At 37.9% G+C, this 17,595-nt stretch overlaps 2 protein-coding genes across 2 annotated transcripts; both read left to right on the top strand.

Annotated features, from left to right (window-relative positions):
• LOC104737212 (disease resistance protein RPS4-like) lies at positions 3-4,268 on the top strand. Its single transcript, XM_010457332.2, has 5 exons — positions 3-537; positions 631-1,768; positions 1,877-2,188; positions 2,287-3,342; positions 3,425-4,268. The coding sequence occupies exons 1-5, from the start codon at positions 101-103 to the stop codon at positions 4,103-4,105; spliced, it is 3,624 nt and encodes a 1,207-aa protein (XP_010455634.1). The 5' UTR covers positions 3-100; the 3' UTR covers positions 4,106-4,268.
• Positions 10,163-12,200, top strand: LOC104737208 (TVP38/TMEM64 family membrane protein slr0305). The gene is made up of 4 exons (XM_010457319.2): positions 10,163-10,703; positions 11,067-11,303; positions 11,384-11,601; positions 11,691-12,200. Exons 1-4 carry the CDS (start codon positions 10,422-10,424, stop codon positions 11,875-11,877), a joined length of 924 nt encoding a protein of 307 aa, XP_010455621.1. The 5' UTR covers positions 10,163-10,421; the 3' UTR covers positions 11,878-12,200.

Below are 17,595 nucleotides of genomic sequence, written 5' to 3'. Positions count from 1 at the left end.
AAAATAAAAAATAAAAAAATAAACTCTTATCCGAGAGTGTGTGAGCTTGGGATACAGTAATCTGTAGAGCATTGAATCCGGATCCTAAGCTTTTTCTCCCATGGAGTCTCCTCCTGCAAAGTTTGATGTGTTTCTTAGTTTCAGAGGTTTCGACACACGAAACAACTTCACAGGCCATCTACAAGATAAGCTTTCTGGAAAGGGAATCGACTCCTTTATCGACGACAGGCTCCGCCGAGGGGACGACATCGCGGCGCTTTTCGATCGAATCGAGCAATCCAAGATTGCGATCATTGTCTTCTCGAAGAACTTCACAAACTCCACGTGGTGCCTCCGAGAGCTTGTGAAAATCGTCCAGTGTAGGGACATAAACAAACAGGTGGTGATACCTATCTTCTACAAAATTGAAAAATCAGAGTTGTTGATGATGGTGGGAGACAAGAGTTTCACCGGTGTTACCGACGACGAGGTTTCATCATGGAGAGCTGCGTTGACCACAGCTTTCAACATCTCTGGCTATGTTATCAATGAATCTAGGTACAACTCCACTTACCACGGGTTTAATAATGTTTTATCAGTTTCAATATGATTTGTTCTGAAATCAAAGCATTCATCTTCGTGTTTTGATAGCACGTCCGAGGCTAAACTTGTTAACGAAATTGCTTTCGACACGTTAAAGAAGCTGAGTGATTTGGCTCCCGTAGGAAACCATGGCCTGGTAGGAATAGAATCACGTGTGGAGGCTCTAGAAAAGCTATTATCGTGCCATGAGTTGGGTTCTGTTCGTGTCATAGGAATTGTTGGCATGGCTGGTATTGGTAAAAGCGCCCTTGCTGATTGCTTGTACGGACGGTTGCGAGGTCAGTTCGATGGTAGCTGTTTCCTTTCCAAAATCAGTGAAAATCTAGGTCGAAGCGGGTTAGAATATTTGTTAGAGAAGCTCTTGTCTACATTGCTAAACGAAAGAAATCTGGAGATTGGAGCTCCTGAAACTGCACATGCGAAATTTGAGAGCCGTCTCAAGAGCAAGAAACTGCTTATTGTGCTTGATGATGTGAATCATGAGAAACAAATAAGACATCTTATGGGGCACCGTAAATGGTATCGAGGAGGAAGTAGAATCATCATTACTACTAGAGACTGTAAACTGGTGGAGACGATCCAAGGCCGAAAATATGTGCTCCCGAGATTGAATGATAGAGAAGCCTTGAAGCTCTTTAGCTCGAATGCGTTTGGTGACAGTACTGGGCCTCTAAAAGAGTTTCAGGGTTTGACAAATATGGTTCTTGATTATGCTAAAGGCCACCCTTTGGCTCTTAAGGTTTTAGGATCTGATCTTTGCAAGAAGGATAAACAGTTTTGGGAAGCTAGGTTGGAAATACTCAAAAGTAAATCTCATGGAGATATCTACGAAGTTCTTGAAACTAGTTTTGATGAACTTAGCATTGAGCAGAAAGATATCTTTCTTGATATTGCATGTTTCTTTCGATCAGAGAAGGTGGATTACGTGACAAGCCTTTTGTACAGTCGTGGAACGAATGTTTCTACCGTGATACAAGAACTCGTTGACAAATGTTTGATTACCCTTGTTGATAATCGCATCGAGATGCATGACATGTTGCAGACGATGGGAAAGGAGATTAGTACAAAACCAGAACCAATCGGAATAAGAGACTATAGGTGGATATCACAACATCGTCCGCAGCGCGATTGGCATCTCAGACTATGGGATAGTGAAGATATCTGTGACCAGCTGACAAAAGACATGGTACGTAGTGGCATATTCTTGGTGATATTATATAGTTTAAAATTTGATATTATTTTAGCATCTCGCTTTGAACTAACTATTGTATATCTACTACCACTTGATTGATAGGGTTCTAAAAAAATAAGAGGGATTTTTCTTGACACATCAAATCTAGGAGAAATGCGTCTAAGATCCAAAGCCTTCAACGGGATGTACAATCTCAAATACATAAAAATTTATGATTCTCGGTGTTCTCGTAGGTGTGAAGTGGATCATAAACTGTACTCTCGAAATGGGTTTGATTTCCTTCCTGATGAACTTACTTATCTACATTGGCATGGATGCCCTCTACAGAGTCTCCCTCAGAACTTTTACCCCAAGAACCTAGTCGACCTTAAGTTGCCATATAGTAAATTAGTAGAGATTTGGGGTGATGACAAGGTATGTATATTCATGTCTAGTTTCACCAGTCATTAGCTAAACTCTTGAATGCTGATTTCTATCAATGATTTGACTTCTGATTGGATCTTCTGTCACAGGATGCTAGAATGCTCAAATGGGTCGACCTCAGTCATTCGTTGGAACTACGCCGGTGTTTGGGTTTGGCAAATGCTCAAAATCTTGAAAGATTGAATTTGGAAGGATGTAAAAGTTTGGAAAAGTTGCCATCATCGATGAATTGTTTGGAAAAGCTTATTTACCTCAATCTCAGGGAATGCACAAGCCTTAGGAGTCTTCCAAAAGAAATAAAAAACCAATCCCTGCAAACTCTTATTCTCAGCGGCTGCTCCAGCTTAAAGAAATGTCCACTAATCTCAGAAAATGTTGAAGTTCTACTTTTAGATGGCACTGCTATAAAGACCCTTCCTGAATCCATTGAAACCTTAAGAAAACTTGTTTTGTTGAATCTGAGGAATTGCAAAAAGCTGAAGCGTCTTTCTTCTGGTCTTTATAAGTTAAACTGTCTACGAGAGCTAATACTTTCAGGCTGCTCACAACTAGAGGTTTTTCCAGACATCAAGGAAAACATGAAGGCTTTGGAGATTTTACTTCTGGATGATACAGCCATCACTGAGCTGCCAAAGATGATGCATTTGAGCAATATCAAGACATTTTCGCTATGTGGAACAAGCAGTCAAGTTTTTGTTAGTATGTTCTTCATGCTACCAACATTGTGCTGCTCTCGGTTAACAGATCTTTACCTCTCAAGATGCAATCTCTCCAAACTCCCAGATAATATTGGTGGTCTATCCTCTCTGCAGTCTTTATGCTTAAGCGGAAACAACATCGAGAATCTTCCAGAGAGCTTCGACCAACTTCAGAATCTGAAATGGTTTGATTTAAAGTATTGCAAATTCCTCAAATCTATACCAGCCCTTCCTCAAAACCTGCAATATCTGGATGCACATGAGTGCGAGTCACTTGAAACTTTGGCAAATCCAATGACACCGTTGAATGTGGGACAGAGGATCCAGTCTATGTTCATGTTTAGCAATTGTTACAAACTCAACAAAGAAACACATGAGAGCCTTGTGGGTCATGCTCGAATCAAAAGTCAATTGATGGCTAATGCATCTGTCAAACGTTATTATAGGGTATTGTCTTTTTATCCTTCTATCTCCCTAGCTCTCACCATGAAAAGAAATAGAACAAAATCTTATTGTCGATCTTTTGCAGGGATTCATCCCAGAGCCTCTGGTCGGAATCAGTTTTCCGGCAACTGATATACCTAGCTGGTTCTGCCACCAAAGATTGGGACGTTCACTAGATATCCCATTGTCTCCGCATTGGTGTGACACTAACATTGTTGGATTTGCCTTATCTGTAGTTGTCTCATTCAAGGACTATGAAGACCGTGCGAAACGTTTGTCGGTAAAGTGTTGTGGCAAATTCGAGAACCAAGAGGGTTCCTTCACAAGATTTGATTTCACTGTCGCAGGCTGGAATGAGCCATGTGGATCGCTTAACCATGAACCAAGAAAGCTCACTTCTGACCACGTTTTCATGGGATACAATAGTTGCTTCCACGTTAAGAATCTTCATGGAGAAACTGAAAACTATTGCTACACGAAGGCTTCGTTCAAATTTTATGTGACGGATGATGAAACAAGGAAGAAGATGGAAACTTGTGAAGTTATAAAATGTGGGATGAGTTTAGTGTATGTTCATGAAGATGTTGATTGTATGTTGCTGAAACGGACAAAACTAGTTCAGTCAAGTTTGCAGACCGAACCAACCTATTCCTACGGTCTAGATGATGTTATGGATGATGTTAGACCCAAGAGAGGACTTCGCCAGTTTGCTGGTGGTGAAGAAACAGATTGTAAGAGAATGAAGGAAGAGAAGATCACAGCGTGATAATATCTATAATAAACGCCTATTATATGTGTATCTTCTATCGGGAAATAAGGATTAGTTCATGATGATTATCTGTAGCATGATAATTAGGTGATTTTGTAAACAAAAGAATATGCAGACAAAGAAATTGATCCATGTCTTTAGATAAACCTGCTTCCCATAATCACTTTTTGTTATTTGATAAAAAGATTCAAGACCACATACAAAATTGAAGACATTGACCATGTCACTTTCATATCAAAGATGGTCAATTTAATATGCAGCACATCTGGTTTCTCCAATGAGAATGAAATCTGAAGTAAATCCTATAGTATTCCACTACTAAAAAGAAGATTTATGTGAAGAATATCAAGAAATGAGTATATATAGATAAAAAAGCTAGCCAACATATACTTAAGATGTGTAATACCAAATGCAGAGTGAACACACCACCATTAACAGAGACATAAAGAGGATGTGCAAAACTAATCTAAAGTACTCGCATCTTCTAAAATAATTAAGTAATTGTTATATTCAAGAACCCTATATCTATTAAAAAAATCAACAATGAAGAATATAACTTGATAAAAGATTAGCCACAATCCTAATGTAAAAGTAGACTTCACGACAAATAAGAGAACAGAGTGCATTCACAGGAGGTCCAAAACATTGACAACGTTAAAAATTACGTATCTTTAACTTATTAAATCTTGGCTTTAGTTTACTTATGCAGCTAGAAAAAAGCTATTTTGGAACTTTAGGCGATACATGTCTACGTCTACGAAGCTTCATAGTTCATACTTCATGCACTCAGTGTTTGATTAGGTTAATCCAATCGATGATTGGTGTCATTGTATTCACGTGATTGTAAAGGAGAGTTTGTACAAAGTAGTCGTTAGAGGTTATTAACTAAGCTTCCTAATATACACAGAAGAATATATGTATTCCTATTCTAATACCCTCCGACAGTCGAAACGTGATGAGGATGAACGTTAAGACTGGACTTGAAGTCTTAAAACAGAGATGTAGGGAGACCTTTGGTGAAAATGTCTGCATATTGATGGGAGGAAGGAACATGAAAGACTCGAACCTGGCCCATGGCAACACGTTCACGAACAAACAAAATATCCAACTCGATATGCTTGGTGCGTTGGTGTTGGACCGGGTTTGTGGAGAGATATATTGCACTTATATTATCACAGTACACAAGCGTTGCAGTACTTAGTGGGCAATGAAGTTCAAGGAGTAGGTTGCGGATCCATATTGTGTCGGCGACGACGTTGGCCACACCGCGATACTCTGCCTCAGCACTAGAACATGAGATAGTTGGTTGCCGCTTAGAGGACCAGGAGATGAGGTTGTCACCAAGGAAGACAGTAAAACCGGAGGTGGAATGTCGTGTGTTAGGGCAGCCGGCCCAATCTGCGTCAGTATAGGCAGTGAGTGTCGTTGTGGTTGAGCGAGAGATGTGTAAGCCGTCCGAGATGGTTCCCTTAAGATAACGAAGGATTTCAATGCAGTGAAGTGAGGCTCACGAGGGTCATGCATATAGAGACAGATTTGTTGAACAGCATAAGCGATATCCGGCCTAGTGAAAGTGAGATATTGGAGGGCTCTGGCAAGGCTACAGTATAGGGAATGATCAGCGACGGGATGTCCGACAGCAGCGGGGAGTTTGGCCGAAGTGTCAATGGGAGTCGAGACCGGTTTACAGTTGGACATATTTGCACGATGGAGAATATCCGCAGCGTAATTTTGCTGGCTGAGAAATAGTCCATTGTTGTCCTTGCGTACCGCAATGCCAAGAAAATAGTGAAGGAAACCAAAATCAGTCATTAAAAATTCAGACTTAAGAGAGGAGAGAATTGACCTGATAAGAGCGGGGGAAGAGGCGGTGAGGATAATGTCATCTACGTATAAGAGTAGATAGGCAAGGTCTTTGCCTTGGCGATAAACGAAGAGAGAAGCATCACTTTTGCTGTTCGTGAACCCCATTTTGATAGCATATTGAGCAAATCGGTGAAACCAAGCCCTCGGAGATTGTTTGAGACCGTATAACGATTTCTTAAGAAGGCACACATGGTCGGGTTTTTCTGGATCAACAAAACTGGGCGGTTGGTGCATGTAGACAGTTTCCTCAAGGTCGCCATGGAGGAAGGCGTTCTTAACGTCGAGTTGGTGGAGAGGCCAGTCACGAGCAACCGCAAGGTCAAGGACAGTGCGAATGGTTGTTGGTTTGATGACAGGGCTGAAGGTCTCTTCACAATCGACCCCCACTTGTTGTGATTTGCCATTTGCGACCAACCGAGCTTTGTACCGAGACAAGGTGCCATCTGCATTAAATTTATGACTAAACAACCACATAGAACAGACAATGTTAGTGTTCACAGGACGAGAAAAAAAATCCCACGTGCCCGCGGCTTTTTGAGATGTATATTCCATTGACATTGCCCCATTCCAATTAGGATCACGAGCTGCGTGAATATGAGAATGGGGAAGAGGGGAAATATGAGCAGTATGAAGAGAGAAAATTTGTTTAGGTTTAGTAATATCACTCTGACTCCTGGTGCGAACATCACTATGTTTGGGTTGTAACATAGTTTAAAAAAATGTAAAAATTTCGCAAAAACATCACTCTTTTGACGAAGAGGATAAATCCAAACAAAATGTGAGAACTGGTCGAGAAAAATAACATAATACTTGATGCCACTCACACTAGAAACAGGAGAAGTCCAAATGTCAGAAACAGAAGAATTTGATGTTTGAAAAGGTTGGCGAACATGTTTGCCAAGTTGACATGCATGACATAAACCAGAAATATCTGTTTGAGAACAATCAAATAAACCAGAAGAAGATAAAATGCGAAAACAAAGTGATCGGGATGGCCTAAGCGACGATGCCAAGTAGAAGCAGAAGCGGTAGAGAGAAGAGCATGAGGAGAGGATGAAGAGGACGGAGACGAGACAGCGTAAAGAGGACCATCACTATCACATCACTATCACGATCGCTGACATGAGCATTGACATTCGCAAGAAGATCAGAGAGAGACTTCATTTTTTGGCAATAATCATGAACGGAGAGATCACCGATCTGGAGGTTCCGAAGCTCATTCTCAAGCTGAATAGCACGAGCCTCCTTGTTGTCACGAAACAGATTCTCGATGGTGGTCCAGAGTTCGCGAGCAGTGCACTTCGTCTTCAACACCGTGTTGAGAAGAGATTCAGAGATTGTCCCATAGATCCACATCTTGATGGTGCCATCAATTTGTGACCATTGAGTGTCAGTCGGTCCTGTAGAGACCGATGTGCCATTAAGATGGCCAAGAACATTGAAACTATGGCAATGAGTTTCGAACAATTCACGCCATATGTCGTAGTTCATTTGATTCATATCCAAAATAATGGGAATATGAGCCTTGATCTGAGTGAGATTTAAAGAGCGATCAGAGGCAGAAGGAGGAGCCGCCATTGTTGAAGAAGAGAAGGAAGAAAACAGAGTGGGGAAGAATAAGAAGAAGAAGAAGAAGAAGGAGAAAAACAGAGCGTTAAGTTTTTTTTTTTTTTGACTAAAGAGAAAGGAGGGGCGGCTGGTTAGAGCACTAGCTCTGATACCATGTTTGATTAGGTTAATCCAATCGATGATTGGTGTCACTGTATTCACGTGATTAATAAAGGAGAGTTTGTACAAAGTAGCCGTTAGAGGCTATTAACTAAGCTTCCTAATATACACAGAAGAATATATGTATTCCTATTCTAAGGGGGGGGAGTGTATTCAAAATAGAATTTTGGAGGATTTATGAATTTTTGGATTTTAGGAGATATTTAGTGAGTTTTAAGGTACTTTGGTGGATTTGTTATTATTTTCCATTTATGAAAAAAAAAAATTGTGATTTGATGAGATTTGGTGAGACTTTAATGGGTTTTTAAGAAGATTCTTAAGTCCATAAACGAGAATATAACATAACAAAAAGATTTTTGGCAATTTGATCTGAATAGCATAAACTCAAAGATTTAAATTGAAAGGTACAAACAACTTATGTTCAGGCAATTTGATTGACTCCATCCACTAGGAGCCGCAATAACAACTTGTGTTCAGGCTCAGACCATTGTTTATATTGACCTTTAGCTTTTACATCTTCTATATCTCCCATTGTAGCTTGGAAACTAAAACCATACAAAAGAAACAAAAAATTTGTAAGCAACCATTAACTACGTACAAACGTTAATTACAAAGTGATGAATGAATTTGGTCACGTTACTCTGTTTTCTCACGCGAAAACAGAGCAACACTCCACCGTGAATGAATTTGGTCACAATCACTATTACTTCTGTAAACGAGAGAGAAGAAGAGATATATAAGATAGAGGGAGAGAGCCCAGAATTTGTTTTTATAGCAAAATCATAATTTGTATATTTTTTTAAACCAATCCTACAAAACCATTCTCCAAGGTGGGATTTTTCAAAATAGGATTTCCCTTACAAAAATGTATCCAAAGTCTCTCACAATCACTATTATGTTTTTCTAAAAAAAAAGAATTTGGTTTTGAATAACAGTGGATTTGTTATGATTTTTGCAAATTGTTAATTGAATAACGGTAGATTGTGAGTGATTTTGAATGATTTTTAACAAATGTCATATTTAATAACAATGGATTTGAGATGTGATCGACGGATCGAGTAATTGAGAAGCGGTTTCAAATTTGGGAAGTTGGAACGGTATACCATTTTAAAATTGGTTTCAAACCAGATTTATATGGTTTTCTATCGGATTAGGTTCGTAAACCGTTTAAACCAAGTATATGAAGAAATATATGAGAACTCTTGATTCAGGTAAAAATAAGTTGAGAATTTATGATTCGAGAATATTTGAGACGAGGTCATAGCTTTAAATTGTTTTGGTATAATTGAATACTTCTGAAGAGTAAATAGGTCGTTGATCATTAACACGATTATGACATATGTCATTCTTTGGATTATATAAAAAATTTCTATTTTGTATATATGAATTATCTAAGACTTATATATATTATCCTGATTATAATTTTCAAATTTTATTTTTCTTATATTATATTAACTTTCTTTTAATTTCTCAACTTTTATTGGGTTAGTAATATAATCATTGTAATCGAGTAGATAATTTTCACCAGTTGTTCATCCAAAATATATTTGGAGTTAAAAAAACTTCATGGTTAAAGAAATTATGTCTTAAAACAATTTTAATAATTATAAGAACTATTAGTATGTCAAAGTGAAAGTAAAGCAACATAAAATTTGTTTAATTTGTTTAGAAGACATTTTATAGGTGATGATAAAGAGCATACTTTAACAATAAAACAATTTTGGGTGTAAGAACATATTTTTAATGGTAAAACATAGAGTAAAATTATACGTGGTTACTTATTAGATGTTGTTTTGATGAATTTGTTGCATGTAAAATATTTTGTGAATAAGTTGTGAAACGTTTTTGAAATTTGACAATAATAATATTTGTTGATGAGTATTTGGCAAAAGTTTAAGCGGAATATAATTTAGCTTTAGATTATTGTAATAATTGTTATAATAAATTAAAAGTATATAAATATAAATAAATATACGAAGGTAAATACAAATATTCAATAACTTAAATTATTTATATATTTATTTTAGAAAATAAAAATTCTTTATATATTTTCAAAAAATTGTTTAAAGTTTAGGATTTATTTTCCTATACAGTTTTTAAACCTGCACATCGTGTGAGTCCTTATCTAGTATAGTATTATTAGAAAAAAAATAAATTATTCTTTTAAATAGTTGATTTTCTTTAGTTATATACCTTTTAATCAAAGATATTGGATTATTACACAGAAAATAATTTTTTTTTTTTGTTAACACGCCCAAAATAATTTCAAAATAACATTATCCACACGACCGACATGATCCAGGTGTTTTTTTTCAAACAAACTAATATTTTATTATTTTACGTCAACCGTGAGTTCAACCATTTTGTATATTTATATTATTTTTTCGTAAACTGAATAAAATAAAGCAAAAAAATCAATATAAATGGGAAAATAAATAAATTAAAGAAAGGAACTTGCGTCAAGGCTAGCCATGACACTTTAACAAACAAAAAGGAAATAAACAAAAACTTTGGATTTTTTCTTGTTTCTCTTTTTCTAAAAAAATCACACAAATCTTCTCTATTCGTTTCTCTCAATCCTTCCTTCTTCCTCAGGTTTCTGAGGATTCGTTTTTTGAGTTTTTCTTCATCACTGTGTCGTGTCCTCTCGTTCCTTCTCCGATAACCATCGGAGAATCGAGTCGTTCGTCTCTGTTTTCTAGGTTAGTACTACTACTCGATGACTTATCACGAGGAAGACGATGCGGTTTCTGAATTTCGGGTCAGAGTTGAAGATGATAGAGTTGAGAAATCAGGGAATTACGTTAAACTTAGTGATGACGAGTTTGAAGAACACCGACAAGAATCAGAAGAAGACGATTCATCATCATCATCACCGTCTTCTTCTTGTGGACAGAAACGATCTGTGTGGTTTTGGATCAAGCTTGGTCTTTTCTTAACGATTCTGACTGCTTTGTGTCTCGCTGGTTACAAATGGCTCGCTCCTTTAATCATGGATAAGGTTTGATGTTCTTCTCAAAGTTTTGTTCTTTATCAATTGGGTTTCAACATATGTAATTGCCCACAATATTGTAATGATCAATCTGCTCTTTTAGTGTATAAAGTAGGTTCCTTTATATGATTGGGGTTGTGCTGTGTTACCCTGCTATTAGCTCAGGATTAATGTGATTTGGAGTTGTGTACTCTCCTATTAGCTCAGGTTCCGAGTCCCCAAATTGCTCTATAATGAAAGTTAAAGAAGAATTGAGATTTGTAGTTTGATGTTCTGTGGCTATATTACCTGATTCTCTTAACAAATCCAGTTTGTAACATCATTGGCTCTGTTGCTAACTATGAGATTTATCCCATTTGTCTTTGGTTGCAGGAGCTAATCCCTCTCATAAAATGGGAGATGGAGACATTTACACACCCGGTGTGTGGTATCATTGTGTTTGCGTCCGTGTCTTTATTCCCTGTGATACTTATTCCAACTACGCCATCAATGTGGGTGGCTGGGATTACATTTGGTTATGGCTATGGTCTTCTCCTTACTCTTCCAGCTGTAGCTATTGGTGTATCACTTCCTTACTTCATCAGCTATCTCTTCTGCAACAAAATTCAAGTATCTGTTTCTTTCTTAAGTACTCATGAGTAATTGGCTTCTTCATCAACATGATTGCTGAAAACGGATTATGTTGCCAGGGTTGGTTAGAGAAATATCCAGATCAAGCTGCAATGTTGAGAGCTGCTGGTGGAGGCAGTTGGTTTCACCAGTTTCGAGCTGTAACGTTAATACGGATTTCTCCATTCCCTTTTGCTCTTTATAACTATTGCGCTGTTGCAACTCGTGTGAAGTACGGTCCTTACATAGCTGGTTCCCTCGCGGGCATGGCGCCAGAGATTTTTGTCGCACTTTATACGTAAGTGTGGGAATTGTCTTGCAATTTTGATGATAATGGAATCATTTGTTTTTAGCATGCTGATGATGTTGTTGTTTTGGTGTTTGTAGAGGGATTCTTATAAGGACATTGGCAGATGCATCCACTGTGGAACAAAAAGGCATCTCGATTCTTCAGATTGTTCTCAACATTATTGGTTTTGTAGCAACTGTTGTGACAACTATTCTCATCACCAAGTATGCGAAAAGACAGCTCGAAGTTATGAAGAAGGAGGAGGAAGCTTTGTTATTACAGTAATGGAGAGACAACAACCTTTTGTCTCTGCTTTTAGTCCCAAAGTACAGGTTTTGTCCAATATGTGAAAGAACTCTTGATTTTTGGGTCTCTGAGTTCTTCACTACTGCTTTTTGGTTTGTTTACAAAGAAAAGGTAGAAAAGAAATTTATAAACACAGCAAACTCTCTAAAACCTAATCTTAGTATATGTTTTTCTGGATCTTTTGCTTTTTGATGTTGGAAAAGAATCAATTAACTGACCTTGTTGTTTATATAGTTGAAAACTTGAGATCATGTCTCATTCTACGTCCTCTCATGTAAAATAGTAGTTGTTTATAGTTCTCACTTCTCATGTAAGACTTTCATAATTTATTCAAACAAACCTTTAACCAATATATATATATATGAAGATTGGAAATTGTCTAATTGGTATGTACGTACGTACAAGTCGTGTGAATGTGATCCATGATAATTGTCTTAAAAGAAAATTTGTAACTAGAATATGACCAGAATACGAAGTCGTTGTAATAGTGTTGACTGTTTATGTTGTGTCAGTCTATCAGATCATCCAGATTTAATAGAATAATGTGCGTGTAAACGTAACAGTAGCAGAGAATGAGAGAGAGAACTGAAAACTTGCAACTTCGAATATTATGGGCTAAATTGAAAAAAGTCCCAATGTTTTTGTCTTTTAGAATTCTATTTATAAATTTGTTTTCAAATGCGTTCGGTGCAATAAGAAACCTTACCTATGATGCCCAATACTGCGCTTGTGAGCCCAATTCAATAAACTACAATAAACCATGAGTCAATCGATATGTTTAATTTTCACTTATGTAAAATATAATCAGTTAAAATATATATCTTATATAATATGATAATGTTTTTTCTAACTTTGCCTAGTGACATTTAGCGATTTATTATTGCGATATGTGTATTTTACATTAATTTAAGTTTGATTTTTTAAATATAAATTTATTTATTTAGAAAAGTGTTCATTTCTTTTATCTTCTACCAAATTTTTAACTATTTTCGGTTTGTATTATTTAGTATTATTTCATAGCAATACTCTATATAGTTTATTTTGGTAAAAAATAAGTATTCCATCTTACAAGAATATATTTATTTTAATTTATACAATTTGTAAATTATTCACTAATTTTCTTTTAAATTTCTTTACTCTTTGTTTACCAAATCTTTAATTATTTTTGGTTTTTTTATTTAGTATTATTTCATAAAAATATTAATAGTTTACTTTTGTTAAAAAAAAAGTAATCTACTTTACAAGAATATATTTATTCTATTTTGTTTTTACGATTTATAAAATCTTCACTAACTTTTTTATCACAACCGTAACTTTATTTTTTTTTTGTCAACCAAACATTAAATTAGAAAATAACTCCAAGATTGGTTGCCCAAACCGGAGGAGAAGAGTTTACAAAAGATATTTCTGAAACTAAAGATCTCGATGAACGAGCAAGACAGTCGGCTCTAACATTCGACGTACGCTGGATCCTGGTGAGGGAGAAGGCGGGAAGAACTGATTTGGAGTGGCTGAAATCATCTAGAAGATTGGAGAAAACAGGTCATTCATCTGGATCATGCACCATCGCCACCAACTCCGCACAATCCGTCTCATAGGCCTGGCAAAAAATACCAGCATTCTGTAGAGACTCCATCGCCCATATCAGTGCTTGTAACTCCGAATGAAGGGGTGAAGGGCTTCGTCTAATGCAACGTGCTCCCAAAAGTAATGTCGAATCCTCACCATTGCAATACCACCAACCCAACCCCATATAACGATCCGATCCCTTCCAAGATCCATCAATCTGACAACGGGAAGAGGGTGGCATGATATCGGAAGGGTCCGGAGGATCCTGGACTCCCAAGCAGAAAGCTTTAGCCTCCTCCCATAATAATTTATCATTAGTCGCTTGATTAATAACATCAATTGGCTCAACCGTCGATCCCTCAAAATTTTTTTTATTCCTAACCTTCCAAAATGACCATAAAATCCCAGGTAGGCGATAACAAATGTTCAAAACTCTCGTCTGAGAAGACGCCCGCCAGAAAATAAAATCTAAATTCGAATATACTGAACCATAGGGAAATCCATTAGGAAGTAGCAAAACTGGAGACAACTCCCATATCCTACGCGAGTGAGGACACTCAAAGAGAGCATGATTAATAGTCTCAACCACAGAATCACATCGCTTGCAGATGGTATCACACCGCTCACCCCGATAAGCAATCCGCCCCAGCACTGGTAGAGAACCGGAAGCAATCTGCCAGAAAAAATGTTGAACCTTTGGGGGAACTTCAAGTTTCCAGGCTTGTGCTCGAAGGGCCATACACGATGGTCAATACTCAACTTCCTTTTTTAAATCTCGTGCAAGCCGATAGCCCGATTTTACCGTATATTTCATAGATTTTGTGTAATGCCAAATTAACCTATCTGATTTAAAAGACTGACTGACCGTCATACTCAAAATTATCGGGATTTCCTATGGATCCATGAACTCCTCGAGAATAGGCAAATACCAATCCTTAGTAATTGGGTTAATTAAATGATTAACCATTAAATTAGGGTGTAACACCTTCCCACGAACCGAAGCTGGCCTCGGTGGATTATCCGATATCCAAGGGTCTCTCCATACAGAAGTATTACAGCCAGAGCCTATCACCACTCTTGCCCCATGTTCCACCAAACCTTTTGTTGAGTAAATACTCCGCCAAGTAAAAGAGGGGGAGTATGGTTTTTTAGCCATAAGGGGATGTTTATTCCTAAAATATCGACCTCGCATTACCCTAGCCATTAAGGACGTTGGGTAGTGAATTAACCGCCAATACTGTTTAGCAAGCATCACATCATTAAACTGCTCTAGGGCACGGAAACCCAACCTTCCGTCACATTTATCCGTACACAATTTGTCCCAAGCTACCCAATGTAATCCCCATGCTTTGTCATTAGACTTCCACCAGAACCTTGCAATGGCACTTGTGAGCTTAGAAGTCAGCTCATGCGGCAGTTTATAACATGACATAACATGGGTTGGGAGGGCCAACGCAACTGATTTAATCATAACTTCCTTGCCCCCTTTCGTTAAATATTTTGCAGACCAACCATTCACACGATCATCAAGACGATCATTAACATATATGAAAACCTTAGTTTTCGAGCCCTGTAGATTCTCAGGAATATCCAAATAAGAACCCATACCGCCTTCCGTAGAAATACCAATAACAGATTTTAACTGAATTCTAATATCAGGCGGAACCCTCTTGCCAAACATAATGGAAGAATTCGCCAGATTAACCTCTTGCCCCGAAGCTCTACCATAATTACCTATTATCTCCATAACGGTTTGACATTCTGTCGCCTCGGCTTTACAGAAGAACAAGCTATCATCCGCAAACAGCAAATGCGAAATGGTGGGGCATTCCCGAGCCAGAGTAATGCCAGTAATCTTCTTATCCCGTTCAGCCTTTTTGACATTGGCAATCAACACCTCTGTGCAAAGTATAAACAAGGGGGTCCCCCTGACGCAAACCCCTCTTTGGTAAAATAGCACCATGAGGTTGACCATTAAGAAGAACTCTATACGAGACAGAGGAGACACACCACATAATCCAGGAAATCCATTTGTTATCAAAACCCATCCGAACCATGACCGCTTCCAGAAAATCTCATTCAACATGATCATATGCCTTACTCATATCCGTTTTGAAAGCTAGAAATTCTGATCTACATCGTTGAGTAGTATTTAACCCATGAAACATTTCCTGGGCAACTAGAATATTATCTGTTATTAATCAACCAGAGACAAAGGCCGATTGGGTTTTTGTGGCAAGAGAAGGCAAAAACCTTTTCAACCGAAAACACAGGAGTTTAGAAATAATCTTATAGCTAACATTACAGAGACTAATCGGCCGAAACTCCGCCATCCGCTGAGGTCTCTCAACCTTTGGAATTAGACAAATATTTGTCTCAATTAAGCGAGGATAAAAACAACCCGCACGAAAAAACTCTTTAACCAGAGCCACCAAATCCCCCTTTAATGAGGACCAAAACCGTTGAAAAAACAGAGCCGTCATACCATCAGGACCTGGTGTTTTCTCCGGATGCATAGCAAACAGAGCTTTCCCAACTTCCGACTCAGAAATCTCTCTGATCAGATCCCTATTCATCCTATCTGTAATGATGGGAGAAATCTTCTGAATCATTTTAGAAATACCCTGCACATCTGATCTCGTGAAAAGATCCTCGAAATACTTTGAAGCAATATTCTCCATACCCGAGGTGGATTCCTCCCAAATGTTATCAGGACCGAACAAACCATCAATTCTATTTCTCACCCTCCGCTGCTTGGTAGAAGCATGGAAAAATTTTGTATTCTTATCGCCAACTCGTAGCCATAATTTCCTACTTTTCTGCTGCAAATACAATTTCTCATCACGATAAGCCTCTTTTAATTTACTTTCAATACTCCGTATTTCCGCCTGAGAAATCATATCATCCATCTTCGCCTCCTGCAGAGCCGCCTTCAGGGAAGAAATAAGTGAGGGCCCAGTAGGAATATTATTTTTACGCCACCAAGAAATTGAATTCCGACAATTTTTTAATTTATCCATAAAGACCGGTGTCCGGAAATTATTTGTACGGTTCCACCCTGACTTGACTGCCCCTGTTAATCCATCCTTCCCTAACCAATGTTTATCAAACCGAAACTGCCTATTTCGTCGGAAAACTGATTTTAGACACGTAGCCAAGATTGGAGAATGATCAGAGCCAATCATCTCCAAATAATCAACCTGTGAGCGTGGGAAAAAGGAGTGCCAATCCTCATTACCTAACGCGCGATCTAAGCGACAACGAACCGCCTGATTATTACAACGATTCCCTCTCCAAGATAATACTTCTCCATAACAAGGGAATTCTAACATGCCACAATGCCGAAGCATTGGTTGAAAAGGCACAAAGGAAGATGTTGGACGCAAAGCGCCACCTGTTTTCTCATGATTCCCCACAAGTCCGTTAAAGTCGCCGATCATAAACCATGGATCAATACGAAAAGAACCAATATCCATTAATTTGTCCCATATTTTCTGTCTATGTTGGGTAACACGATCACCATACACAAAAGATAGGAAAATCATTTGTTGCCCAAAAAATGCTTGAGTGTCAATCATACGATCACTCTCATAAAAAATTGAAATTTTTATTTCATCCTTATAAAATAAGGCTAAACCACCCCTAGACCCATGATGATCAACGGTATACAATTTCTTATAACCAAACTTATTTTGAAATTTCTGTCAATAAGAAAAACATTTTTTTGTTTCGGATAAAAATAAGATGTCTGGTCTATGCTTCTTCCATAAATCTCCCAAAGACTCCTCTGTCAGGTCAGCCTCTATGTCCTGACAGTTCCAACTTAGAACCTTCACATTTGAGCCGGTGGTTTCGGGAGAGCCATTGTCCCTTTCTTGACTTGGCATCCACCTCCTGTTGGATTACCACTCATTGTGTTGTTCCCCTGTTTCCCCACCACCTTGTGTTTATGGCCTTCACCTGTAGATTTAGACATGGCCTTAGCAAGTAAACGTTTCCGAGGAGAAGCCAAATGCAATGCAACTCTCCTAGATCTACTAACACTTTTTGTAGCAAAAACCTCTTTTTCCCTAAATTAACACCACCCAAAGCATTACTAACAGATCCCAAAACCAAATCAAATGGGGG

Source organism: Camelina sativa, chromosome 13 (genome assembly GCF_000633955.1).
Source record: "Camelina sativa cultivar DH55 chromosome 13, Cs, whole genome shotgun sequence".
Lineage (NCBI taxonomy): Eukaryota > Viridiplantae > Streptophyta > Magnoliopsida > Brassicales > Brassicaceae > Camelina > Camelina sativa.
This window is presented reverse-complemented; position numbering and strand designations above follow the sequence as displayed.

Bases quoted from the DNA above. Each gene is read 5' to 3' on its own strand.
- LOC104737208 (XM_010457319.2), top strand. From the start codon at position 10,422: ATGACTTATCACGAGGAAGACGATGCGGTTTCTGAATTTCGGGTCAGA. The intron at 11,304-11,383 runs GTATCTGTTTCT...TTATGTTGCCAG, and splicing joins TCTTCTGCAACAAAATTCAA to GGTTGGTTAGAGAAATATCC. The intron at 11,602-11,690 runs GTAAGTGTGGGA...TGGTGTTTGTAG, and splicing joins ATTTTTGTCGCACTTTATAC to AGGGATTCTTATAAGGACAT.
- LOC104737212 (XM_010457332.2), top strand. From the start codon at position 101: ATGGAGTCTCCTCCTGCAAAGTTTGATGTGTTTCTTAGTTTCAGAGGT. The intron at 2,189-2,286 runs GTATGTATATTC...CTTCTGTCACAG, and splicing joins AGATTTGGGGTGATGACAAG to GATGCTAGAATGCTCAAATG. The intron at 3,343-3,424 runs GTATTGTCTTTT...GATCTTTTGCAG, and splicing joins CTGTCAAACGTTATTATAGG to GGATTCATCCCAGAGCCTCT.